The sequence below is a fragment of the Xylaria bambusicola genome (genome assembly GCF_022495145.1).
Source record: "Xylaria bambusicola strain CBS 139988 unplaced genomic scaffold F5B22scaffold_22, whole genome shotgun sequence".
NCBI classification, from domain to species: Eukaryota; Fungi; Ascomycota; class Sordariomycetes; order Xylariales; family Xylariaceae; genus Xylaria; species Xylaria bambusicola.
In genome coordinates, this window is record NW_025953575.1 from 504,884 (window position 1) to 530,904 (window position 26,021).

At 49.0% G+C, this 26,021-nt stretch overlaps 7 protein-coding genes across 7 annotated transcripts; 4 read left to right on the forward strand and 3 right to left on the reverse strand.

Moving 5' to 3' along the window:
* Positions 1-338: 338 nt before the first annotated feature.
* F5B22DRAFT_198246 (uncharacterized protein) lies at positions 339-2,412 on the forward strand. Its single transcript, XM_047969569.1, has 2 exons — positions 339-815; positions 889-2,412. Exon 2 carries the CDS (start codon positions 942-944, stop codon positions 2,307-2,309), a length of 1,368 nt encoding a protein of 455 aa, XP_047830620.1. The 5' UTR covers positions 339-815; positions 889-941; the 3' UTR covers positions 2,310-2,412.
* A 2,020-nt stretch (positions 2,413-4,432) lies between these two features.
* On the reverse strand, positions 4,433-6,134 carry F5B22DRAFT_636597 (uncharacterized protein; the record flags this gene model as incomplete). The annotated part of the gene is made up of 3 exons (XM_047977310.1): positions 4,433-4,701; positions 4,757-5,972; positions 6,018-6,134. 3 exons carry the CDS (start codon positions 6,132-6,134, stop codon positions 4,433-4,435), a joined length of 1,602 nt encoding a protein of 533 aa, XP_047830621.1.
* A 2,054-nt stretch (positions 6,135-8,188) lies between these two features.
* On the reverse strand, positions 8,189-9,194 carry F5B22DRAFT_197879 (uncharacterized protein). Its single transcript, XM_047969567.1, has 3 exons — positions 9,108-9,194; positions 8,829-9,050; positions 8,189-8,701 (listed from the first exon to the last, which is right to left on the reverse strand). The coding sequence occupies exons 2-3, from the start codon at positions 8,945-8,947 to the stop codon at positions 8,440-8,442; spliced, it is 381 nt and encodes a 126-aa protein (XP_047830622.1). The 5' UTR covers positions 8,948-9,050; positions 9,108-9,194; the 3' UTR covers positions 8,189-8,439.
* A 555-nt stretch (positions 9,195-9,749) lies between these two features.
* F5B22DRAFT_198394 (uncharacterized protein) lies at positions 9,750-14,781 on the forward strand. The gene is made up of 2 exons (XM_047969570.1): positions 9,750-12,243; positions 12,301-14,781. The coding sequence occupies exons 1-2, from the start codon at positions 9,972-9,974 to the stop codon at positions 14,592-14,594; spliced, it is 4,566 nt and encodes a 1,521-aa protein (XP_047830623.1). The 5' UTR covers positions 9,750-9,971; the 3' UTR covers positions 14,595-14,781.
* Positions 14,782-15,098: 317 nt separating this feature from the next.
* On the reverse strand, positions 15,099-19,282 carry F5B22DRAFT_608011 (armadillo-type protein). The gene is made up of 6 exons (XM_047975046.1): positions 18,702-19,282; positions 17,027-18,548; positions 16,803-16,952; positions 16,176-16,747; positions 16,004-16,125; positions 15,099-15,950 (listed from the first exon to the last, which is right to left on the reverse strand). Exons 1-6 carry the CDS (start codon positions 19,031-19,033, stop codon positions 15,562-15,564), a joined length of 3,087 nt encoding a protein of 1,028 aa, XP_047830624.1. The 5' UTR covers positions 19,034-19,282; the 3' UTR covers positions 15,099-15,561.
* A 1,236-nt stretch (positions 19,283-20,518) lies between these two features.
* On the forward strand, positions 20,519-22,871 carry F5B22DRAFT_608014 (Zn-dependent exopeptidase). The gene is made up of 5 exons (XM_047975047.1): positions 20,519-20,933; positions 21,029-21,350; positions 21,484-21,887; positions 22,048-22,230; positions 22,287-22,871. The coding sequence occupies exons 1-5, from the start codon at positions 20,724-20,726 to the stop codon at positions 22,386-22,388; spliced, it is 1,221 nt and encodes a 406-aa protein (XP_047830625.1). The 5' UTR covers positions 20,519-20,723; the 3' UTR covers positions 22,389-22,871.
* F5B22DRAFT_608017 (uncharacterized protein) lies at positions 22,872-25,800 on the forward strand. The gene is made up of 4 exons (XM_047975048.1): positions 22,872-23,439; positions 23,524-23,630; positions 23,681-24,869; positions 24,967-25,800. Exons 1-4 carry the CDS (start codon positions 23,161-23,163, stop codon positions 25,438-25,440), a joined length of 2,049 nt encoding a protein of 682 aa, XP_047830626.1. The 5' UTR covers positions 22,872-23,160; the 3' UTR covers positions 25,441-25,800.
* Positions 25,801-26,021: the final 221 nt, after the last annotated feature.

Sequence of the window (26,021 nt, forward strand, 5' to 3'; positions counted from 1 at the left end):
GTTCTTGACAAGAGCTGCTGCTCGCGTAGTCAGCACCCAGGCGGTTACATATATGCCAAGCTGTATTGTAGAGAGTTTGCAGACAACAGGCGTGTAATATGACAATTACCCAAGAGTAGAGGCTGAAGAAAGGGGCAATGCGTTCTGATGTGAATGCGAGCTAATACAGCCGCACTAGAGACTTCTTAATACTTCGGCAGTTTCCTCTTCCAGTATCCTATAGCGCGTTGTTCCCCTCGAATGGTAGTAAGCCAAATCTCCAGCTGGTAACGACGTTTGGTGATACTCGAGAACATCTGGCGCTTCACCTGCACTGGAAGGGTGGGCAGTGTGATGATTTGCCTGATGAGGAAGGGGAGAACCTATTGGTACGGAATCCGGCCGTCGAAGGAACGGAATGGCTAGTCTTGGCCCCCCGCGTAGGACACATGTAGGCCGGCCGAAGAGGCGCGGATTCCCACGGTGTGCGTGCCGTTCGTTTTACGTATTTGATTGCCAACTTTCCCTCGCTAGCCCTCTGCGACTGCTTAAGACGTAGGCACTATATACTAAGTGGCATATCGCATATCGTCATACCAACCTTTGTCGCCCTTGCTATATCGTGACTACCACCACGTGCTAGTTCACCATACTAACTTACGTAGCTTCACTGCTTCTTTGTTTTTGGAGCGACCTGGTGCCTGTGGTGTCCCACCTAGCTACCTGTCTAGGTAACTATATCTCAATGGATCCTTGAACCAGAACTCAGGCCCTCACTTATTTCTTTGTCCTCTGTTACTGGGCTATTTACGTGTCAGTCATATGTCAGCTTTCTGGTATGAAATATCTTCTTCTATGCCTGCCAAATCGACATGTTGCGATATTAAACTAAGAGCCTTGGCTAGACAGAATACAAGAATCGCCACCTTGTTTCATCACGCAACGCTTCTCTTCCCACTACAATGGGTTCACTAGCAGCAGGCGGGAAATACCCCGATGCGTCGGACGACACGCTCGTCCTCACGCACCCAACCCCATCTGAACAGGAGCAGACCTGGCGGCTGAACCACGGCGAGTGGGGTGGCCCTCTTGATCTAGAGGCGTATCTGAAGCGAGAGCCGTTCCTCACGTCGACGGCGCTGGCAGCTAACGGTGGCATGGTGCATTGGATCCTTACGGAGACGGCATCGACAGATGAGTTCCGCAATGTCCTAGCGTCCTGCGAAACGATTCGCAAACGCGTGCTCTACGCACCACCGCCACAATGCAGCAACAGCAGCGGTGACGGATCAGGCCTAGTCAGGGAGGGCCTCGCCTACGGCATCGGCAGCGTCTACACGTACCCTGAGTTCCGCGGAAAGAAATACGCCGCGCGCATGCTGCGAGAGCTCGGGGTTGTGTTAAAGACCTGGCCTGAGGAGGAGCAGAAGCTGGCCGATTGCTTGCACGCGCATTCTAATGGAGTATCGAAACGTGCTAAACTGGAAGCGAAGGAGGCGGTGTGCTCCGCACTGTGGTCGGATATTGGGAAGCGCTTCTACGCCGAGAAGGGATGGCCCGCGTACGACAGCATACATGTGGAGTTCCTGGCTTTGCTGGAGCCGTTAGGTGGCGTCTCGTCGCTGCTTGAAAGATCGAGCTCGCCGCCCGGAACTGGGTTGACGCTGGCCCCTATCACCAAGAATAATATCGCGCAACTCTGCCAGAAGGATGAGGTACAGCTACGCGGCGAACTTCTTACGCACGCGCGCAAGACAGGGCGTACCGCTTTTGCATTCGCTCCCGATGCTGATGTCTTCCGCTGGCATTGGGCACGCGAGGAGTTCATCGTGCCACGTGCTATGCCCGGGCGTGAGGCGAGTGAAGTCCGAGGCTTGATAGCCACCGTGGCGACGGACGGAGAAGACACATACGACACAAGAGCAGAGGCGGAGAAGGCAAACAAAGCACGCATATGGGCAATCTGGACGCGCAACTACGGCAGTGATGCAGCAACCAACGCGGCAAAGAACACCCTGTACATCCTGCGTCTCGTAATCGACACCAATGACACATCGTCTGACCCCAAGGCCCTACAGCTCGCTTTCGACGCGATATTGAGTGGTGCCATGGATGCTGCACGCTCATGGAATTGCGGCACAGTGCATCTATGGAATCCGACGCCCGTGGTGAAAGACCTAATAGCTGCGTCCGGGGTTGCGCACAGGTTCGTGGACCGCCAGATGGACAGCATCCCCAGCATGAGGTGGTATGCATCAGACGAATCGGGGGAGAAAGTGACAGAGGACGCGGTCGACTGGATCGCCAACGAGAAATATTGCTGGTGCTGAATGCATACATACATACATCCATACGCATATATGCCTACCTGCATAGGATAGAAAGGATAGACGGATGCCTACGAATGCGAGAATGCGAGCCCCAAAGAAAGACAGGAGAGAAGGAGCAATAGCACGACGAAGAAAGAGAGGGGATGACGTGCAGCCGCCAGAGGCAAAAACCCCAATCAGCTGCGACCCCTCTGAAAGATTAACGCATGAACATTGGTGTAGATGTATCTATTAGTCTGGTTTTACCTGTCAACATCACGACACATCTTGGCGCGAATAGGGGTCTCGCATCATTGGAGTGGCTATTGATTTCCGGGTATAAGGGGTGCTTGGGTAATCGTATTTGGTTTAGCTACGCCCAAGAGGTCAAGGGGATAGGGAACAGCCGGCAAAGTTGTTCCTGAGCATGTGCAGTCATCTATTTAGCTGCAATAAGAAATTGTCACTGGCATGTGTGATCATTACTGTCGAGTTATAGACGGCCTCGTATCTTTTGTATCACGGGAATGGGATATGGTTATGATAACAAGCTCATTTGTACTTGGGCGGAATGATGGCTCTCTTCTCAAGCTTGTCCTGATTAGGCGCGAATTATGGCTTACGATGTTGTATGTCGCCGTCAGAGGTCACGATGTTTAGTTTAACGGGCACGGTGGGGGGGATAGAGGGGACGAACGAAAAGCGCGACCTTACAGCTGGTTCGCAATGATCCTGATATTCTATGAACAGAATCCCGTGAAGCTGTAGCGTACAGGTAACGTGAATACCGGGCCAAACAAACGCAGTCCTGGGTATACCTAGAGTTCCTCCGCCCAAACGTAATGTGCCCTAGCATTCATATGATATGCATAAATTCTTCCCTTCCGGACCGCGAGACAATAAATGAGAGAAAAGGTGAAAAGCTGAGAAGAATATGATAAGTCACCAATTAGACACAGAGCGTTATTGAGGTTACCAAAGACTTTCCATAATCACCATGTGTGTTTTAAGGAGTACCTGGAGGCGCTCAGAACCGATATGAGCAGTTAGGGATTCCATCTTCCGAAGGGATATGCGTATAACGAGTCATCTGGAGGCTCTGGCAAGTTCAGGTTGGCAAGAGGTTTCGGTTGGGGCGCCGCCAGACCGCCTGCGTCTACTTGGTTTGCTGAAGCGTTCACGCCTTTGCCCAACAAATAGCCAACGCCTGGGACAGGTGGAGGAGGGGTATTCCACGGAAAAGGAAACGGGGCAAAAGGAATCGCCTCTGGCTGTATCTGTGCCATTTGCAGAGGATACTTGGGGGCTGCAGCACGTTGGCCGACTCCAATAGGTTGTTCAGGTTGTGCGCCCTGCTTGATCTTCAAACTTTCCACCTTGTTCAGAATATTCCCGAAGGCCCCTGCATTATGTAACCTAAAAAGATCATTCTGGCCCAGCTCACCAAATCGTAAAGGTGCATTTCGCTCTTTGGCTCGTACTGCAGCACGTGAAATAAGTTAGCCTACTGCTGTGCGTAATAATGAACTGTTGTGGCATCGTAGAGGATCCAGACTGATATTTTGGCCCAAAACAAGATTGCATGATTTAGTGACCAGAAGATAAAAAAAGAGAATGCTTATACCTAATTGTCTGCTAGCTTGAACAAGATCCTCGGCTCCCTTTAACAACCCATTTCTCCTGCCATTGGGGGGAGGACCTATTAACGGTTGCAAAGCCGCTTGGACGCCTCCATGGACAGCAAGACCTACGCCCCGTATGTTATTGTCATCTGATCGTGTCAGTGGTCATTTTTTTTTTCCAACGATTGACTCTACTGCCTACCAGGCTCGCCATGGTCATGTTGAGCAAGCAACTCATTTGGCTGAATATGGCCGGGTTGACCTCCTATCAGAACTCTTGCTCTATTGTGCACCACTCGGCCCAACCTAGGCAAGTTTCTCTGTCTTCTAAAGGGTCGGGGAATATGTCTTTGTTTGGCTTTATCTTCACTTTGTTGGACGCTCTCGGAGACTGGGATGTGCAGAGCCGCTTCATCCTACATAACTATTAGAACCAAATGATAGGTTATGGCCTCATAAAACTCCAAGGAGTAGGGAAGATATATAAAACCTTAAGAGAGGAAACAACGTGATAGCGAATCATTAGAAGACCTCCAATAATGCTCTTACCACTTCCGGATTCGCCTCCACGACTTTCTTCCGCGTTTCCACCTCAGCTTTAGCAACTTCCTCTTTGTATCGGTTTTCGGACACGTCAAATAACGGGCATTGACCAGCTTTACCGCCTCTGTTTGTGTCATTGAAATGGGTATAGTCATCGATCGTCTGGCGACAGACATCACATTGTAATGTCCCGCAGTTCGTGCACTTTATCTTATTGCAGCCGTCTTGCTTCACAAACGGATTTTTGCCTATATGGGAGTGAGATTAGTAGCCATCAAGCGAGAGATAGCATTTAGGTCTTACATTTGTTACATCTCCTTATGAGGGCTTGAGACATGGCCTCTTCAAGAATATGCCGAGCGTCGAGACCACGATCGGCATCCGCTTCGGCGCAGGTCTTGGGAATGTGGGTTTCTTTACGGCAAAGGCGACAGCTAACTTTCCCACAACGAGGATCTTCGCAACGAAATTCTTTGTCGACCTCAACGATGGGATATTCTGCAGCATATGGGCAGAATGGACACGTCTCGAGATTTTCAATGCCAGCCATCCGAAGAACTGACTCCTGTTCTATACGATCCAAGGCAACGGTTAACCTCTTGTCCAAGAAAAGCGCCCTCTGTTCTCTAGAAAAACCAAACGAGCAGCCATCCATGGACATGCAAACAAGATCGTATCTGGCCATGCCTACTTGCGACTCGGCCTGAGTTTTTAGACAACTTCGACAGAACCAGTGCATCATCTCGCCTTCGCATCGAACCATGCGGTTGAGGGCGCATTCCTCAAAACAAATTCCACATTCGCTTGTTTGGCCATCTAGCTGGGCTTGGGTAAAGTTAATTTTCTCTTCCAAGCTGGCTTCGAGTTGGGCATCTTTGGCCGCACGAAACTCCCTAGCAGCAGAAAACTCAGCCAAAGCAGCTCGCTCCTCAGGCTTGTATGAACTCATATCAAGGCTAGAGAATCTATCTGGCGTGAATTCTTGTTTCGTCTTGGTCAAGGTCTTTTTTTCCGTCCAGGCCATGATTTGTCCGTCAGAGTTCCGATATATTTCGTCCATCGCAGTATAGGTATTAAATAAGGACGAACCATTCTCGACTAATAAATTGCGTATTGCAATTTGGGGCACCCGCGGGAAATCCTGGCTTATCAGGGTCCTAGCTAAGGCACCGTACTGGGACGAATGCATTTTGGCTGCGTATCCTTCCGTAGCCATCTCGAGCTTGATAGAACGCACAGATTCTGGCTCGCGATCTTCACTTTCTTCGCCTTCTTCATCACTATTATAGTCATGGTCGCATGCTGGCTCATCAACTCTGCCAAATCGTTTCCGCTTTCGAGAGCGGAGCTCAGGGATGGGCCGTGTTGGGTACTTGCCGTCTTTTTCTTGCTTGTCTAAGATGGCAGAACTGACTGCGTCGGATCTATGGTTGTGGAGGAGTGAAAGCTGCGTAAGATAATCTGGACAGATGTCCGGAAATATCAGCAGGATATCATTTTTGCAAGATATTTCATCATGCTGGGATTGTGCTTGAACTGAACGGTCCTCGTCTAGAACAATGACTTCTGGGCGCTTCTCATCTTTTATCGACAGAGTGGGATCGCCAGGCCTCAAGAATGCTGCACCACCAGGGCTAGAGGGGCGGCTCTTATCATATACTTCGTCCCAGTCCCAGTCCATGGCTACGTAGTCCAGACTGCGTGTATATCTGGTTTATGCAGCAAGCAGTCCGGGGCACTGCAGGGTAGCCTTTCTAGCGAACGAGTGTAAACAGATAGTTTGATTACGGCGGCACCAAAGGACCAGGCATGAAGCCTTGAAACGCTCGGGTTTGCGTAAGAAGGTGGGTAAGAGTGAAGTCGCGTTGAATGCAAAATAGTAATAAGGATAGATCTAGGGAGATTGTGAATGGAGAAGTGTGCGTACCTACCCGGAGCCGTGGGTTAGGCAAGAAGGTGGGTGGTGAACCTAGATCCAGTGGGCGATGGGCGAGGGGCGAGAATGCCGACTCTCTTCACACGCGGTTTCTCTGTCGCCGGGAAAATGTTAGGTACCTAAGGCATGGAGTATGGAAAATGTGAGAAGAGGACAGGTAAATTGAAAAAAATGAAAATGTGGACGTTTAGGCCCTCTCGCAAGCTTTGACCTGACTCTACTAGTCTGATGGCGCTGCTATTTGGATTCTGATACCTGGTTGAATGAAGTGTCTGGTTTCCTTTTTATTTCAAGTTTCTCCTTAGCGTGGTGTTGCTTTGGGACATGCAATAGACAATGCTAGATTGGAAAAGTAAAAGCACAGGATGCATTACGCCGGTGTTGGGTAACTATGAACTTGCTACGTTTGTGCTACTGCTGTCACGTAGTGACTGGGAATGGGACTCAAGAGCACTGACCCATTGTGCCCATAGCATAAGGAGAGCTATGTAATGGGTGTGGAACTCATATGAATGGCATATGAATGAGTAGGAAATGTCCTACTTACACAGCGACAGATCAATTCTAGCGACAAGACCATGGCTTGTCAAGAGTCGCGGCTGGACAACAGCCCATTTCACCGAAGCTATACTCGGCAAGGCCACGGCAACTAAGCAAAGGGCAAAGGGAGGGCGAGGAGGCAGTGCGTGATGTGCGGGGCACACCAAAGGGATCAGGCAAACGCAGAAGGAGGACCAACAACGAGAAGGCAGAGAAAAGCCAAGGGAGAAGAGGTGTCAGAAGGAGAAGAGATGGGGGCAGGAGGCGCCGCAGTCTAGCGTCAACTCAAGAACTAACGGAGATGCAGATGTGCTGCAGAGCGGCTGCAGATTTCTTCGGTCTCGGTAACGAGGTCAGATGCTCCCGACGATTGAGCCTTTCGTTTGCGATTGGCGCTGACCAATAAAGTAGGGTAGGCAGGCTAGGCATTGGGCAAACTCCAGACAGGCGTAGCAAATGTCGCACACGCGAAGAAGATCAGCTGCGTCGATACCTCGCTAGGAGTAGGCAGTTTCTCGAGGTTGAGCTCTACCGGCTATCGTACATGGACGCGTAGATGGATTGTTTTGGATTGGAGCGGCTGAAAAGAAAGCGTTGCGTGCGCGAAGCTTCCACGATTTGAGGGAGGCGTCTACCGGTATCTTACCATAGCAGGTACAGTACATACGTGTGCATGTCTCACATTTATCCAATAGATATTGGATGTTTAACACATCGAAAACTAAAAGTGTTGCGTGTGTCAAATGCAGCTGTGCACTCTATGAATTTGAATCTAAGTTTCCCCGGTAACCGACATGATCGATAGCTTGCTTCACCATGCTTCACCTTGCTCCTTCGCAGCTCTGCAATCACGCGATGCCAGCGCTGCCTCTCCGACAGCCTCTCCAGGTAGTATAAGCCCGTAGGATATGTTTTGAGCATGGTATTATTGGCCTAGGTATCTTGAGGTTCGGTGACTGCCCGCCTGTTTTCATCAGTTTTCATCAGTTTTCCACCAGTTTCCCACCAGTTTTCCACCAATTTTTGCAAACGGCTGTCGCTGTTTTCTGTTGTCATCTGAGTTGTAGGTATGTTAGCTAGTGCCTTATGTACTTTTACGTATGCTTCACTTTCTACCACACACCTGTCCAGCCAGGTACTTACATTAGGTGAGCCGACTGCTTCAGTTCTACAGTATGTAGTCCGACTTGACAACCTAGCCTAGCCAGCCTACCAACATATGTAGTCATCAACGCCTGACTTAATGAGCATTTTACACTTTACAATCTACCTAGGTAGGTACAGGTAGCTGAGAGCGGAGCCTTGAATTAAATACCCGACAGACACCTGGCTTTGATATGAAAGGATCCCACCACGGACTGTCGTCGTGTCAGATCCATGGTAAGTTGTGATACTACCTAGAGAGAGGCCAGTACTATAAACCTAGGTACTCAGTATATAATACATTCATTACACCAGCCATTTGTCGTGTCCTTGAACATCTCCGTTTGCTGGACTGTCGGCAAGCCTCTCATCTGCCTCTGGCGAATTTCTCATGCCATTTCCCTTTCGTAGTCGGCGCAGGCTTGCCCGACGACTCTGGTACTAGTTCGATAGTATCGTGGATAGTGGAGACAGCTTGAAGGCCCAACTGGGGCATCTCGTTTGGCGCGGCGACCACATTGCCAGCTTTGAGCAGAATCAGGGCATTCGACGTGTTTTTCTGACGGAGTGCCCAAGATTGCGAGCCGCATTTAAGGATAGCCGAGCTGGCTGAGGATTCGAGTCTCAACCTGTTTTGGAACAACCAACAGCTATTGTTAGAAGGCGTCTCGTTCCAAGTGGGGTAGGTCCTTAGACAGGTACCTGAGGTATAGTAGGGACGTAGGCAGGGACGTATATAGGCAGGTAGGTACTAACTCTGGAGGGGTTGCTGAGTTGAGGGCCTCGAGGAGCTCTGGTGGCAGCTCCAACAGTTTATAACCAATGCCATCAGGGGCATGAATTACCGGAATCCCAGAGTCATTTTGACTTGGCATGGTGAAGTCAAAGTCGAAAGGAATCTGTGCGCAGTGCTGTTGATCCGAATCTACAGATAGATGGATATATATACCTAGGTACTGTCTGCTTGTTGTGAGATGCCTAGATGATACTGATAAGTACTGATACTGTAGGGGTGGGTTCAGGCCACCTGCGTACCTAAGTACCGTAACTTCATAGGTACCTGCTTCACCCCACTCTGGGGCAGCCTTTATGCAGAATTATGCGTCTAACGCGACTTGCGCGTGCTGACCCAAATAAAAAAAAGTTGAACTAGCTACCTAGGTAGGTACCAAAAATAATACCACAGGGTGCGTACCTACCCAGGCCACATGCGGGTCTCGGGCATCCATCCAGTCCATCCACTTATTTCAATCCATCCTACCGTACCTAGTCGTTATACTATTGTACTTACTGGTGCAGCGGTATAGGGCTATCTCATTACGGAGTATATCACTGTTTTTAAAGGCTCATTATCCCTTCAGACTTACAACGAGGCATTGGGCTGGGTCTGGACTTTTATCTTCAGCTGGAGACGTGTGCTGCTGGTTTGTTGATGTTGGTCCCTCTCGAAAGTAAACAAACCCCGGCACAACGCGCGCATCCAGCACCGTCCCGAGAGTTATCAGGTATCAGGTATCAGGTGTCTTGGAAGTATTAGGTGCTGATCGGGCTCTATCAAGGTACCGGATCTACTTCGTAGCGCCTGTCCACACTACCTAGGTACCTAGCCTGCCCACATCCCACCTCCTACATCGCATAAGCTGCTTCGCGCAACCTGGTTGTTTACCGTAGGCCGAGGACAGTCGTCGAGGGCGTGTGTGTGTATGCGTGTTAAGCGTGTATGTGTGTATGTGTGTGTGTGTGACATAACCTCTCTCGCCAAAACACCTTGCTCGACTGAACTCGACCCGACCAGACTTGGCCACCCACCGGCTTCTCGAGGCGTGCCATCGCCTCTTCACACTCGTTTTCCATTCGACATCGCACCCAATCGATCCACCATGACCCATTAGAGTGACCATGGTCCGCGTTACCGAGGAGCTGGCTTTGTCGCCAGATCATGTCACTCTCTACCAGGCCACTGACCCGCTGCTCGGTCATCTTCCCATCCTCATCTTCCACGGTCCTTCTACCACTGCCAACTACACCTTCAACAGCTCCAGAGTACAGGTCCACATCTATACGCCCGCAGGTTTTCAGTCCTTTCCACGGCTCACCATATCACCAAACTCGCCCTTCTACAATGTCGTCCACCATCTACCTCGCGAGTTCCAGGGCGACGAGGTCTACCGTGCTCTCGCTTTCGGTCTATCAAGGTACTTCCATGAAATACTACCCGAGCCCGTCAAGAACCATATCAAACTGCAATATCCGACAAGAGGGCGCCGGCCTGGATCCTCTCCAGCCCTCTTCAGCGACCAGCATGCCGCCGATATCGCTAAGTCTATGGTTCGCGCTGAGAATACTGCCGATGTGATTCAGAAGCTTCATATGGCTTTACAGACGCAACATGTCAGCAATGTCGATATCGATCTTGTTTTGCCTCCTGGATCTATATTACCCTTACAACCTGCCGACTTTGAGGACGTTCCAGAGGATGAAGATGATATTTTGGATCCTACTCTACGGCAGTACGGAATGTACACACCACTTGTCAAGCTCTTCGGCGAACCTATATTTCTGCCCACGACGCGACTGCGACGCGCTCCGTCTAAGCCTAGTGCGCTTAACCGGACAAAGTCGTTCTCCAAAGACCAGAAACTGGAATTACGACGAAAGATGGCCGAGTTAGTGGAAACTGAAGAACGATATGTCGCGAAACTAGACGAACTGGTGAATCACGTCGCAAATGAGTACCGGCAAAAGGCCAAAGACCAGCAACTGAATAGTTTTAGTCCTTCGGCTGAGGATGTCGAGAAGCTGTTTCCCAGATCATCCGACGAGATCCTCAAAATCAATACCGACTTCATGCAAGAGCTGCGCAAAGTTCTAGACAATACAGAAGAAGGCGCACAAAAGGACGCAGACTCGGGTGTTTCATCATCACGGGTAGGCATCTCGGGAAGCTTGTTAGGCAAGGGCAAAGATGCGAGCGGAGCTGTGGCGATGGCGAAGATTATGCTGGAGTGGTTCCCCAAATTCACCGACTGCTATCAAGACTACATACGAGCAAGCCAGAACTTTCCCCAGCTCATTACCTCCTTCGTCGACCAACAGTCGACTTTCACTGACAGGGTCGCGCTCACTGGGGAGCAGCATCTTCGCTCGACTGTAATCGAGCCTGTTCAGCGTCTCCCCCGTTACAGCTTGATGATTGACCAAATAGTTGGTTGCTTACCAATTACACATCCAGCACTTCAATTGATGCTGAAAGCTCGAGACATTATTGCAAATATATGCTCAATGGATGATCCTCTGGCGGATAAACCACATGTAAGCACACGGCTGCGAAACATGATTGAAAGTTGGCCTGCCGATCTAGACCCTCAAGGCCGCCTGATTGCTGCTGCTGATTTCTCAGAAATACCCGCTCCTTACCAGAATATTAATGCAACAGACCCTGAGGTAGATGAGCGGGCTGGCATGTTCCTTGTATTCTCAGACTACATAGTCATTGTGAAAAAACTCTATGGCATCCAGATGACAGCACGTGAACTTCTGCGCGAGATTGACAAACCATCAGCGGCCGGCCTACTAGCATCTATGACGAATGCCGCCGGGGGGCCTGGTTCATACGACTTGGCTTTTGCGGGATGGCATGAACTCGCGGATGTTAGATTTACTGAATCTGCTGATGGGCGCCTGACCTGGCTGACATCTGCGAAGGAGATGAGAGGTGCCCATGCCGGAAATTTCGTTACAAACACAGCTATTACCGCAAGATGCTTCATACTACAGGAATCGTATGAAGGCAAAGCCGCAAAGTGGAGTGAGGATATTGTTAAGGCAAGAATTGAAAACAGGTTCTCGGAGAAGGAGCGTGAAGACCCTTCATGGACTCTTAGGTCTGTGAGGATGCCTGATACTGGACTGGGCTTGTTTGCAGCTGTTTTTCAAGAAGGTCTTGACCAGCTCATAGAAGGGCGCAAAGAGCCAGCTCCTATTCGTATAGTCGTCGACTACGAAAAGGGCACCAAGGGATCCCCTGTGGGCCATTATGGGGTAGAGATATGCTCTGATGTGAAGACCGGTGACTTGAAAAAGGTTGTCATGATCACGGTTGGGTTACATGGTAAACGCGCTACTGACGAAGTTGCGCTGGAAGATTTTCTTCCAACACTGTCTAGAAGAAGTAAGACTAGCTAAGCAGTTTGCTTCCTTTCAGGCCAGATGACTAACGTAGTCACAGTTATCCAATTTCTCAGCACACAGTTCAACGTTGCAAATCCAGGCTTAACACCCGCGTTGGTGTCTTTCAATACCAAAGTTCTCCGTGGATTGAGTGTTTCAAACAGAGCAGAGAAAACTAGATCATTCTTGAGCTCGTCGCCTGTCAAATATCTATCAAGTTTCCTCAGTGGATCGAGCTTCTCAGATGCAGCCAATGCCCCCAAGTTCCAGCGGACATTGACAGGAGAAAGTTCAAGCCTTAGCTCGAGTTTTCTTCCAGGTCAGATCAGCCGCTCGAATAGCACCAGAGACGCTGCCTCTCTATACGGCTCGGTTAAAAGTAGAGACGGTATTCGAGCTGGGCCCGATGACGACAAGCCCGAGAACCCGATATTTAGGTTAGAGCAAACTTTTACAGGATACATGGCTAGTTTACTCGAGCGCAAAGGAAGCTTTGTGGGCCGAGCATTACTGAACCGCTCCGCTGTTGATGAACTCTTGGTGAACGACCTCTATAACAAGCTTATTGAGAACCCGCTGGATATTGAGGCCACCCAAGATGTAACCGCCGATGTCGTCTTTGTAGCTTTTGAGAAGTTCGTTCGCATTGCGTGGCGAAACCAGATGGGCCCGATAATTACAACCAAAGCTCTGGACGCACTGCAAGCAAGAGCCTTCAAGAAGCTGCCAGGTGACTTCGCCGACTTTGTCCACTTTTTGTTTGCAGATATGGCGCCTCAAAATCGCCGAGCATTCACAGCCCTCATCAAGCTTCTGGCTGAATTACTAGATGGCTGTGGAAATGATAGCGACAGAGGTGGTTTAACACTTGCGTTTGCCGAAGTCCTTGTAGACAACGAAAATGCCCCAAACTACATCAACCTTCTTGATAGGCTTGTCGAGGATTGCGATCGAATCTTTGACGAGGGATCGGGGAGTTTCACACTCAATATTGGTGCTACCACATCGGTGTATGATTTGACGAGTCCTGCAATCCGAGGTGGGAAATCTCATACTGGCTCGATAACATCGAGTACATCTTCCCTGCGGAGGAAATTTGGCTTTGATAGTTTGCTTACGCGCCAAAATAGCAAGGCGGATGCAGATTCTCGGCCCTCTGTTTGGCGTAACTTGAGTAAACATGCCAGGCACCCGGCAACTGGCGAGCCTTCGAGCATCTCAAAAGGCTCTGTAATGAGAACAAACTCTGTTGATGTTGGCCTATCAGGAACCAATAGGTTGCGACGACCGGGATCAAGAGACAGACCACCTATTGCTGGTGCGTTTGATGAGGTTTTTAGTCGTCCAACAAGTTCGCAGAAACTCGAAACAATTGGTGAACCAGGCGACGAAATTGCATTTAAGGCATACAAGAAAAAACGCCGCAGCTCGTTGTCTGATCTGAAGAGCCTCATGGAAGCCACAAGCCTTGCTGATGAGCTTCCTGTGCAGCCGCTGTCACATATGAAGGAAACTTCCGAGAGATTCAATTCGACGCCACGTATCCCATCGCCATCAAAAATCCCTATTAGTCCTAACGCACACCAGTTATTGAACAGCCCTGGTTTCAAATCACCTAGACAGAAAGAGAATATCGAGGATCCATTCAATTCGGTATCTCCATCGAACGTTTCGCCCAGAAAGGCAACCCAAAAAATGCTATCTACTTCTAATATCCCAACACTCAAGCCATCTCGAGATTTAGCCGCGGACCTAGCCGAGTCTCCCACGCGGCCTACAACAAGCCCGACGAAGACATCCGGAAAGCTACGTTTGCAGTCTCCACAAAAACTGCGAGAGCGACTTCAAGTGGAAAAGAAAGCTGTGGAAGAGGTTGACGCTGATCTGCGATCTGAGTTATCTAAAATCTCTGCGGATATGGCTAAGGTCAATTCTAGCATTCCCCGCAGCGGAACAGTTGATCTTCGGAAACTCTCGTCTAGTGTTCAGTCACTTGAAGAGCGTTTGCCAAATATTCTAAGCCAGCTTACGAGTCGCCAAGATCAGCTGCAGAAAGACATGGAAAACACTCTCAAGGCCAGCGAGGCCAAGGTGAAAGCCATTGACCAGCTCTACAAAGAGACGATGGTCGAAAACGAGTTGCTATACGAGAAATTCAATAGCGAGCTAGGTAAAATCGTGAAAGCCCTCAAGAGTAAGGGGCGTGAAGAAAAAGAAGAGCTTATGACAAGCGTGAAGGAAAGCAGCGAAGAGACGGCACGCCTAAAGAAGGACAACGCCCGTCTCAAGAGAGAAATGATCAGCCTCCGCGCTTTGATCAAAGGCGGCGGCGCAGGCGCAGGCGATGCCTAGAGAGAAGACGCCCGTAAGTCGGCGTTGACGCCGTGGAGGGTATGCATCTTAGGGTATGGAAACCTGGCGTTCTGGCTGTTTCGGAAGCGGAGGTGGATCACCAGCGGCGTTGGTATGAGCAGCTACAGCCGGCTGACGAGCACAAACTCGAACTTGAATTTAAAAATGATTATCATGAACGTGGCAGGCAACTTCTCGGTCGTCGGCGGCGTTGACTCATTGTGTAATAGAACATGGTCGCGAAGGCTGCTTGTACATGGGCTTCTCAGGAACCTAATGCAGAATCACTTGGTTTCGGTCGTGTTGGAACACTGCTGGCGGCTACTATGAATCCGACTCGACTGCGATAGCATCACGCTGGCATGTCTAACGCCTAGTAATGAATGATGGATCCTCGGCTGGTAGAGTTACGGCATTCGCTGGCTATGAGATATGGAAACGAAGATAAAGATTCAATAAAACATAATAAACAATTCAATGTCGATTCTCTAATAATTGTTAAGTGTCTGTTTGATGTTTGCCTGCTTACCCTAGATTCAGGAGAACTCGGGAGGTCGGGGGGCGGGGATAATCTAAATGTGTCTGTTGTATTGTTCTTGGATATGATTAATCTGTGTTTCTATACTAATATCCATGAATCTGTACAAAGCCGCACAACGAAGCATCAGCTTAGAATTGTTCTCTACGCAACGCCTTTAGCCTCCTGTAGGAAACACAACGCAAATCAATACTATGACATGATGACGGATAACCTCTCCTGCCTTCTAATGACTGCTGCTCTGTCTCTCCCACACGTATTAGCTATAGGTAGTTATATATCCTCCTTGTTGCTTCCACCTCTTCTAGTAAGAATGCAGCTGATGTGTCCTGCTGCAATGTTACCTACGCGTTAATATCTGAGCCTTCCCAAAGCCCGGTACGCCTGTCTAAAAACAGCGTCATGCGCGAAAGCCTTCCTCCAACCGCCCTAAGATTGTTGGGCGTTTGCCATCTCGCTCAGCTTGCTCTTCTCTTCATTTGTAAGGTTGTTGTACCAGTCTCCAAATCCCGCAAGATTGTCCCTCGCGGCTGCAACAAAGAATTCAGAAAGGTATTGCTGCGTCTCGTCATCCCGATGTCGCATGTTGCTGGCATCTAAATAACCCATTAGATCAGCCTTAGTAGAGCCAAGGTTGAGGTCAATGGTATCTGGGTCATCTTCCCAGCTATCGTCATCGTTCTCTTCGTCTGCAAACTCCGCAGCAGCCGCCGCAGCAGCATTCGGAGCACTTGCTAAGCCCGAAGCTGACAAAAGTTCCTCAATTAGCACTTTAAGGATCTTCAGAGGTGCAGGAATGATTGTATATTGGTCTGGGTCTAAAAGCCATTGTTAGCGTGCTGCATAAAATGTAAATTGAGAGTAAACGTACTTTGCTTGGCCCGAGAACGAGTCACGATCCTGTCACTTGCAGGCATGATCATATCACCTCTGACCATCGTTTGTGCTACGCGGGGATCATTTAAACTGTATAGTTTTGAAAGCGCAATAACACTATGGTCTTGTTAGTGGTTATGCTAGAAGGGGTGGGGGTATGCACTGACTTTTGTCTAATTTCATCATATCCTGCAAAGTTTACTGAGTTCTCCAACCACTTGCTTAATACAACCTGCAAGCCACTTTGTCCATTAATTTGAATAGTGGTCAAAAATTCGACAACGTCATGCGCGCCAACCAAGGAGAGTCTAGCGAAGACCAAGATGAGAGACTGGATGAATGTAGCGGTTTCCGCAGTAGCAAGTCGATTCGCTACGGCCTGTAGAAGCTGCGGCAAGAAAGGACCCAGGCGCTCATGGCCGGCCTTCTCTACCAGTTCGGCAGCAAGGCCACCGACTTCTGAAGCTGCGTTATCCTCAATTGTAGTTCCCAGTAGGCGATCAACGATGTGAAGGCAAACTTCGAGGCCTGACCTGTTGTTTTCGTCATGGTAGTTGAACATCTGCTCATGATCATGGGCTAACAAATATTTGACGGATTCGGCGCCCGGCCGTAGAACCTCGCCTTCATTACTCTCCATGAGCAGTCGCGTCAACTTGGGTAATGTAGCAGCCACGAAGCCAGCAGGCAGAGGTTCTGAGCCGTATTGCGTAAGTGAAGCCATCAATTCTGCTGCGAACTGTTCAAAAATGGTGAGTAGTTTGTCTTATTACGACTCAGGCCAACTAACTCACAATCACTAAAGGATCATTTGACGTCACATCAGCAACGTTGAAGGCCCCGGTTAGAGAAGGGAGAACCTTTTGGCATAAAGCTTGATAAGCCGCCGGTTCAGACATAGTTTGTACGATATCCTCAAACGTCTCGCATATCAGCATCGTAACCTTGAGCCATGTTAGTATATAGAAAGGTACACTGAATGACTTCAAGAGAAGATCATTGAAGAGTTTTAGCATACCTGCCAGTTGCTTGTGCCATGTTTAGCAATAAGGAACAAGAGGTCGAGAGCAGGCACATCGTTAGAAACCGATACTGTTTTATCAATATGAATCGCAGCCCGAAGCGTCTCCGCCAGGGTGACGAGTAAATCATCGGCTTCCTCGATTTCAGTCATATCCTTAGCAGATATCCATTGGTTGATGGCGCCCACTATCTTTGTCTGGAGTTGAGTATTACCAGCAACACCAGCAACATCACTAGTAATGAATGATTCAGTGGCTTTGATACAGGCTGCTTGCACAAGTTCTGATTCTTCCGAGGTGATCGCATCAATTGTTCGGTCCATAAGATTGACGGCAATTCCATTGCACTGGGACAAAATACCTGCGATCAGGTAGCCCCTCGCTCGGAGCAGTGGCTCTTGGGTTTGGTTGATGGCATGATCGACAAGCTCCAGGTATGCTTGACTCAGCTCTGGAGAGACACTCTTGCCGCAGTCGAGATAATCCCTCAACAGCATGTTGAGCAGGTATAGAGCTGCTTCTTGCCTCCTCCAAGAGACATTCTCCGTAAACACAGATTTGGTATATGCGTAGAGGCCTTCCAACGCCTTTTGATCCAGCCATTCGCCCATCTTGATGAACAAATCACCGCAAGCAGTGCGTGGGGTATAGTTGGCGCTGACAGACTGTTCCTCAGCTAGGTAAAGGGAAACATCGATGTCCCACAGTTGCTGATCTTCTAAGATGATTTGACCATATGAACTAGCTATCTTCGAAATGTCCAATAACCATGGTGTTTCATGGGCACCCGCATGGGTGTTTAGTTGAGATTCGAGTTCTTTACGCACTGGTGGTGCTCTCAGGCAATGGTTAAGGAAATCAAGCTCTTCTAACACTAGGAAATCAAGCGTGTAAGGCAGACCATCTGCGTCTTCAAGCCGTCCTTGGGCTTCGTTTTCAAGGTACATCCGTTCGTATGATGGTTCGAGAATAGACAACTCTTGCCAGATTGCTTGAAAGAAATGCGGCGTGTGAGGGATCAACAAACTTGGGAATACGCTTCGAACTTTTAGGAGACACTTCACGATTTGAAATTTGAGCGCAATAAGACCATTCCAGGACTCGGGCTGGCTGTTGGACTGAGGATCGAACCCAGGCAATTGTATTTTGAGCGTTTCAAGAAAGAAAGGAAACCAGCCCTTCAAAGCTTCCTCGGCAAACGCCGTGACTTCCTTGTGATGTTCATCTTTGACAGTATCCATAAGATCGAAGCAACCTCGGAAGACGGACACGGCAAGCGCACGCAATGCGGGCTTTCGGTTCTCATTTATAGCGGCATCATAGACGACTTTAACAATTTCCTGGGCCATGGAGAAGAATTGATCATCACTTAAACTTTCTTCAACCAAGTCGCTTAAAACCTTAAGAGCACCATGGAGTTGGTTGTCGTTCCCTGTGGGGATTACGTTAAGGAGCGTGGGAAGGAGAGTGGGCCATTGTTCGGGCCAGTCGACGTTAGCGATCTTGCCTACGACATGGCTTGATGATAAAGTGTTAGTTCGAGGACAACGACGTATACGCGGGCGCGAGAGGCAAAAATGGAGAAAGGCATATCTTGGGCAAGAAGCAGTATGGGGGGACAATAGTAGGTACGAGGCGGTGAGAATTGGGGGCTAGAAAGAGACGCCATACCTTGCAGCCGTCTTGATCTTCCTGTCGCCCTCGAAATTCAGGGCAAGATCCAACACCAGAGGCCGAATCTGGTCTTTGACGTCGTCGGCGATGGGGATGGTGGGGCCGTCATCGTTTTCGCCGGTCCAATGACTCTCGATAAACCTGCGCAGGGTAAATAGAGCGGACTGTCGGATTTCCACCGAGACAGATGCATGGCGGCCGATGTTGGCAAGCGAGAGAGGGAAGGCCGGGTTGGTTTGAGCGCGTTTCAAGTCGAGCTCGGCCTGTATCCTGGGGCCTTCAGCAGCCTGCTGTGTGTTTGCGAGGACCTGGACAAGCTGGTCCTCCATTGTGGACGAGGCTCCAGACGGTTCTATGTCACCGAGTCGGTTCCGTCCTGGTTGTTCGTGATGTGATTAGACGGCGGGAAGTGAGCGAGCCTGCTGGGGTGGGTTCTCTCGAGATGGTAGGAATAAATTTTCCCAGTTGTTTCCAGACGTGTTTGGTGTTTTGGCGGAGGGCGGGCCTAAGTCAGCGGGGTGCTGGCGGGGGTGGAGAGCTCTGTTAAATACCTAGATAGGTAGGTAGGTAGGAAGGTAGGAAGCTGCCTTGCTACCTGCCTACATTCAGTTGGTTACAGTGGTACATCCACATGTATTTAAATACCTACTCTTCTATGACTTCGTAGGTATGTAGGTAGGTATACTTGAGGCTACAATACCATGTTCTGGTTCAAAGTAGGACATTCAAGACGCTGATTCGTTTTACGTACCTATAGTTTGGCTCGCGGTTTGAAACCTTCTTACGTACTACCTAGGTAGGTACATTTATGCTCACACAGCACCTAAGATTCAATGGGTTAGGTGACTCGGCAATTGTGATAGGAGAGGTGGTGTAGGTATTAGATTAATAGCAAAGCTACCTTGCTCTCTTACTTTAGCCTGCCTCACACTTGAATAGACAGTATTAAGGTGAACGTGCTTTAGCGCATTAGCATTGAGACCCTTTTATTGTGGTACCGCGTCTACTACACGCGCCCATTAGATGGCAAGGCAGGCTGCGTGAAGATGCATGTACCTACTTACTGTGTAGTTACACTATATTCCTTTTCCTTCCTCGTTTTTCGGCATATTCAGTCGTTACACTATCTTGGCTTTGTATCTTTCAGCCTGAGTAACTTCCAATACCTTTTAAAGTAGCTATGGGTTCTTCGAGAATATCTTATCTCTGACTTTTTAGGTGTACCGTGCTACAGCTTCAAGTTGCACCATAAAGCAGGAACACATGACTTTTTCTATTGGTCAGAGTGCCGATTATTATCGGAACTGAAATCCAAGGCTACCTACCTAGGTACCTGCTGAACAGGTACCCAAGACCGCTAGCAGACACTTAATGACCAAGTATTGTCTGCGGTATGGTTCAATACATATCTACTTGTTACCTATCTGTCTTTTCAATACTTCTTAAACAGGCTTTTAAGTCAGCTGGCCATGTGCCCATATATATTGTACACTCTATCCGATGAGTCCGTGACCACATGACGACGTGGGAAACCTCCTTTTCCCTAGGCAGTGGCTGCCTGAGGTAGTACTGACCTACATGCTACCTCAAACTACTACCTAATAGGTACCTACGTGTAGATAGCCTTTCAAGTAATCCTCATGATGTGTGTTGTGGGATTCTATGTAACCTCATACGTACATGCAAAGAACCAAGTACCTACTTCATATGTGGGCCTCGAGCCTCCCCGGATTCTACAGTACAATTGTAGCTAGCCCCTTCCGGCCCTGGAGACAAGACCCAAGTGGGGAGCTGCCAGGGTCCTGCCGTAAGTACCTAAGTACCTAAGGTAAGTAAGCTTACCTGTGGTTTGGTTGCCTGGGAGCTTGAGCTGTAGATAGCTAGCAGTAGATATCCTTCGTTTCACCTCTGCATCATCAACTACTCCCCTTCCCTTTCACGTTTTTGCATAATATTCCATCTATTTCTTCGATATCCTTTTTTGTTGGAATAGTCCTCAACGCAAACAAATCTACCACCATGAAAGCCTCCCTCCTCTCATCACTGCTTCTGCCAGCAGCAGCTAGCGCTCGCTTCATCGAGGCTAACGAGGCCATCGAGGCAAATCGCATCCTACCTTATGTGGATGCCCTCCTCGACGAAGGTGCCTCTGTTGAGAAGTTCCTTATCGAGCTGTCTCCTGGCGAGACGCGCTATGTAACCGAAGATGAGAAATGGGAGCTTCGCCGAGTAAGCATATCTCTGGTTCTTGGCATGTCATGATGGCCTAGGCCGTCGACGGCTGCCGGTTGCACGGAACTCGCTGATTCGCATGTATCATACAGGCCGGGAAGAATTTCATGGATATCACAGAAAATGGTGACCTCGGGACGCTGAGAGCCTCGTCGCGATCCACTGCTGTTTTCCCCAAGAAGGCGAAGCTCCAAAATGAGATCAGACCCCTACTGGCAAACCTGTCAAAAACACCGATGGAAGAACATCTTACAAAGTTCACCAGCTTTCACACACGCTATTATAAGTCAGACTATGGGCGACAATCCTCGGAGTGGCTTCTCCAGACCGTCCAGAATACCATCAAGGAGGCAGATGCTGACCAGTATGGAGTCAAAGCCGAACACTTCAAACACAGCTGGGGTCAACACTCAAGTCAGTCCCCCGAGTCGTTCAATTTTAATTTTCCCTTGTGCAGGTTTTGGACCTTGTTTGCTCCTGCATGCTCCCAAATCATGTCTTGGATTCTTGCGATTCCTGGTAATTACTGACTCCAGCGTGCAAACAGTCATAGCGACGATACCGGGGAAGTCGAAATCGACCGTCGTCATTGGCGCGCATCAAGACTCAGTCAACATGTGGCTACCATCAATTCTTGCTGCTCCCGGTGCCGATGACGACGGCTCCGGCACCGTCACCATTCTTGAGGCCTTCCGCGTTCTGCTACAGTCCGAGAATGTGATAAAGGGCAACGCCCAAAATACTATAGAGTTCCATTGGTACAGTGCCGAGGAAGGCGGTCTTCTCGGTAGCCAGGCTATCTTTTCCGATTACGAAAAGAAAGGTCGAGATGTCAAGGCAATGCTTCAGCAAGATATGACAGGCTTCATTCAGAAAACTATTGATGCCGGTAAGCCGGAGAGCGTGGGCGTCATCACCGACTTTGTTGACGCTGGTTTGACTGCCTTTATTGTAAGTGGTGCTTCTGCAACTCCTACTTGCTTTACGTGCTTCAAGAGTATTTCTAGAAGCCCAGCCCCCTTATATGCTATTCTTGTGCTTATAGCTTTGTACACGCGTCAATCGCGCTTGACTATCATCCACTGACTCTAAGGTGTCGGTCGCATAATAGAAAAAAATCATTGAAGAGTATTGCGACATTCCGTATGTCGAGACGAAGTGTGGCTACGCTTGTTCCGATCACGCTTCCGCTTCAAAGGCCGGCTATCCCTCTGCTTTCGTGATCGAATCCTCTTTCCCCGACTCTGATGATCATATTCACGGTACTGAAGATCTCATCAAATATCTCTCCTTCGTAAGTAGCATAGGCCATTGGTTCCCCCCTTTGAGAGTTCGCGCTGATGGTTGTAGGACCACATGTTGCAACATGCCAAAATGACCCTAGGTTTTGTATATGAGCTAGGATTTACAGACTTTAAAGAGCTTGAGGGTTCCGAGGTTGGCGAATTGTAGAACTTGAAACCTGTGGATGGGCATATACTTAGAATTGAAAGGTGGATTTTGTGAACAATGTGAACAGAGCATTCGAATACTTGACCTTTCAACTGCTCGGTGATTTATCTGATACGTCATCACACCCACCTATCTAGCAAGCTTACGTGACTAGCTCCCACCCAGACTCGCCAGGGTCGGCATAAACATAGATGTCCCAAGCTGGATACGAAGGTTGCGGGAAAGCGGCGGCGGCGTAATTGATTGCGTCATTACTCGGCTCCAGCGTGCCGGACGTAAGCCCAAAATGCTGTGAACTTAGAATCCGGCCTCGCTATCTCATCTAGATATGGGAACACGTTAGTGCCTTTGGATACGTGCCTAATTCTATGCCTATACTGATTGGCCAATGCATTGTTGCAAGGGCTGTCAAGGGAGGTAAGCCAGGCGACGTCAAAGCAAGCTTCGCGCCAAGGAATCAGGGTTTGAAGCTTAAGGCCTACCATTATCACCAGAATCGGCGCATCTTACAATAGCCAGCCACTATGTTCATATGCAAATTGCCTAGTATAACACTTGGGGGCGATGAAGGTTTTACAAATAAATGGATCTCTTTAGTTCACAATGCTCTTTCCTGTATCGTCACGCTTACGTCCAGTCGTTAAAAATTCTACTCCTAGATCCCATACCTCTAGGTGAAGTCAAGGTGACTTTTCAGCCAGTTTAGACATTCTTTCACCGAGCCTTCAGAATCAAAAGACACTACCGCCAGATTCTGACATAAATATAAAATATGGACGAGGCGATCGTGGCAGACTCTGGGCATAAGCTCACAAGCCGCCTGTACATGTGGTGCCATTGTGAAAACAGTGTCTCGTCGCTTTTGGCGGGGGATCCAAAGCTGACGCCTGAAGAAGCATGGCGGGAGCTCTTTCGCGGTGATGATTCAAGAGGTAGCAAAGACGAAGTTGAAAAAACTACATCAGAGTATGACAGTGGGAGTGAAGCGCTGCAACAGGCGCGGAAGTGCGGCAATTGGGGTTCTAAGGAGCCAAGCGACTTGTTTATAAGAGTAAGTATCCGTTCATGATGTACGAAGCTCGGTCACTTGCCCAAGGAAGACGTGAGATAAAAGATACTGACAGTAAGAAACCAGCTCTATCACGATGCGTTGTGCACTCTCAATGATAAGCCAGAGTGTGGCGTTGTCAGTCCTCGACTGATGGGCAGTAGCGGCATAGTTCCCTTGACGATTATCTCTGTGTATGTGCTCCTATCAGAGGTAATAATCAACAAGCACTAACCTTTTTAAGTGTTCCTGATATTGTTCGCCATATGTCGAATTTGATTATAAGGGCTCAGGAGGAAGTCTTTCTTGCGACGAATTTCTGGCAAAACGGCACTGCATCCCGTTATATTACGAATGCTATCAGAGAGCTCTCGCGGCGTGCTCAGGCTAGAGGAACTCATGTAATCATGAAAATTCTTTATGATCGCGGTAACCCCAGACAAGTATTTGACCCTCACTACATCGTATCTGACAGTGAGTACACGGGAGATGCTGTGAACTTGCCGTCTAGAAAGGACATACCATATGTCGATTTGCAAGTGATGAATTACCATCAGCCAGTACTGGGCACCTTCCATGCTAAATTTATGATCGTCGATCGGAAGATTGGTATCATACAGAGTAACAATATTCAGGACAACGACAACCTAGAGATGATGGTTCAGGTCGAAGGGCCGATCGTGGACTCGTTATATGATATGGCTATGATTAGTTGGCACAAGTTGCTGGAGCCGCCACTCCCATCTCTTCGCACGACTGCAGCAAACCAAAAGGAGGAGACGAGCTTTACTGCAGATTATGCCAATATCTTTTCTTCATTCGGCTCCATAAAGGGCCACTCTGCCGTCGTTGATCCATCGAAAATGCCGCCGAGGAAGCCTTATGGTGTAGAAGCTACCGCAGTCGACAACACAGCTCAAGCAGCATCTACCCTCAACTCCAACAACGAATTAGGAAGCCGAAGGGGCTCAGACAATCATGAATTACTTGAAGAGCATACAGCAGAAGAGCCACATTATGATGCCAGTCTCACAGACGAGGTGTTACGTGTTCAGGGTGTCGTCTCTAGCAAGCCTGGCGAAAGCGCAATGCAGGCCGTATCAAGGCATCTAAACCACACCCTAAACGTAGGGTATCCAGGCAACGCGCCCGACTGTCAACCGGAGGATGAGATGACGCCTTACATACCTCACACAGCCCATGAACCATTCCCCATAGCAGTCGTAAATCGTGCGCCATATGGGCAACCTAACCACAAGTCCATTTCGAACCCGCAGAACGCAGCGTGGTTGTCGGGGTTGCGGAATGCGCAACGAAACGTATTCATCCAAACTCCTAACCTAAATGCTGCGCCTTTACTGCCGGCCATTCTGGAAGCTTGTGAGAGGGGTATAGATGTGTATTGCTACGTCTGTATAGGATATAATGATGCGGTGAGTACTCTATCTTTGCCCTTTGTTAACATAACCACACTCGTAACCCTTCCTTGGCATGACCCCAGAGTCTATATGACTTGGCTAATGATCGCAGGGTGAAATGCTCCCTATGCAGGGAGGTCACAATGACAAGATCGTGCACGAGCTGTACACCAAACTCTCGTTTGCCGGGCGACAGCGCCTTCATTGGTACTGGTATGTAGCGAAAGACCAGACACGTCCAATACCTGCGACACAGAAAAAGCGTAGCTGTCACATCAAGTTGATGATTATAGACGAGTGCGTTGGTATCGTCGGGAGCGGGAACCAAGATACACAGTCTTGGTTCCAGAGTCAAGAGGTCAACCTTATGCTTGATAGTCCCCAGATTTGCCGCACGTGGATCGATGCTTTGAGGCGCAACCAGAACACAGGAATATATGGTGCGGTTGACCGTGAAGACGGCATCTGGAGGGATGAACAGGGGAATAGTGTCGATGGCGCCACGGGTGTTGATGCTGGACATTTTAGCTGGCTGAAAGGGGCTGTTGGCGCAGTGAAAAGGTTACAGGGAACAGGAGGCTTCTAAAGCGAGTTTTCTCTTATTCTAGGTATTATTATATAAGTCTTGGGTGTATAGGTACATGAAATATTACTTAGGGGTATCGAACATCGGATGGGCCACGTCTACGTGCTCTCGAATATTTAGTTGATTTGGTCGAACTTGAAGAGTGCCGTCAAAGAAGCCTACTCCATTCTAACTACTAGAACAATGAGTCAGCCGGAAGTTGAATACAGAGATACTGCCAACTGCGCTTCTTCCAAACATTAGATAAGTGACAGGTAGGATCTCGAATAATTTCGGGTGCGCTTCAAAGGGCAGAGTTAAAAGAGCCATCAGAGAAAATCAGAAAAAGCCCCCAGTTTAGCTTCGATTCTTGGTCGTGTTTTCCCCACAAGAGTAAGCATTCTCTGCGACTCTACTATCGTCACTACTGCCCCCTGCCTCGCAAGAGGCACTTGAAGAGCTATCGTATAAGAAATGCCGTCACAATCTGTGAAGGTTTTGGCCTCGAGCGTGATACGAAGAAGTAACTCCCGTGGACCCCTCCAACTTGGGGGTCGGTGCTGAGACTATGGAACTGACCTGTCGTCCAAAGTAAACAAAGA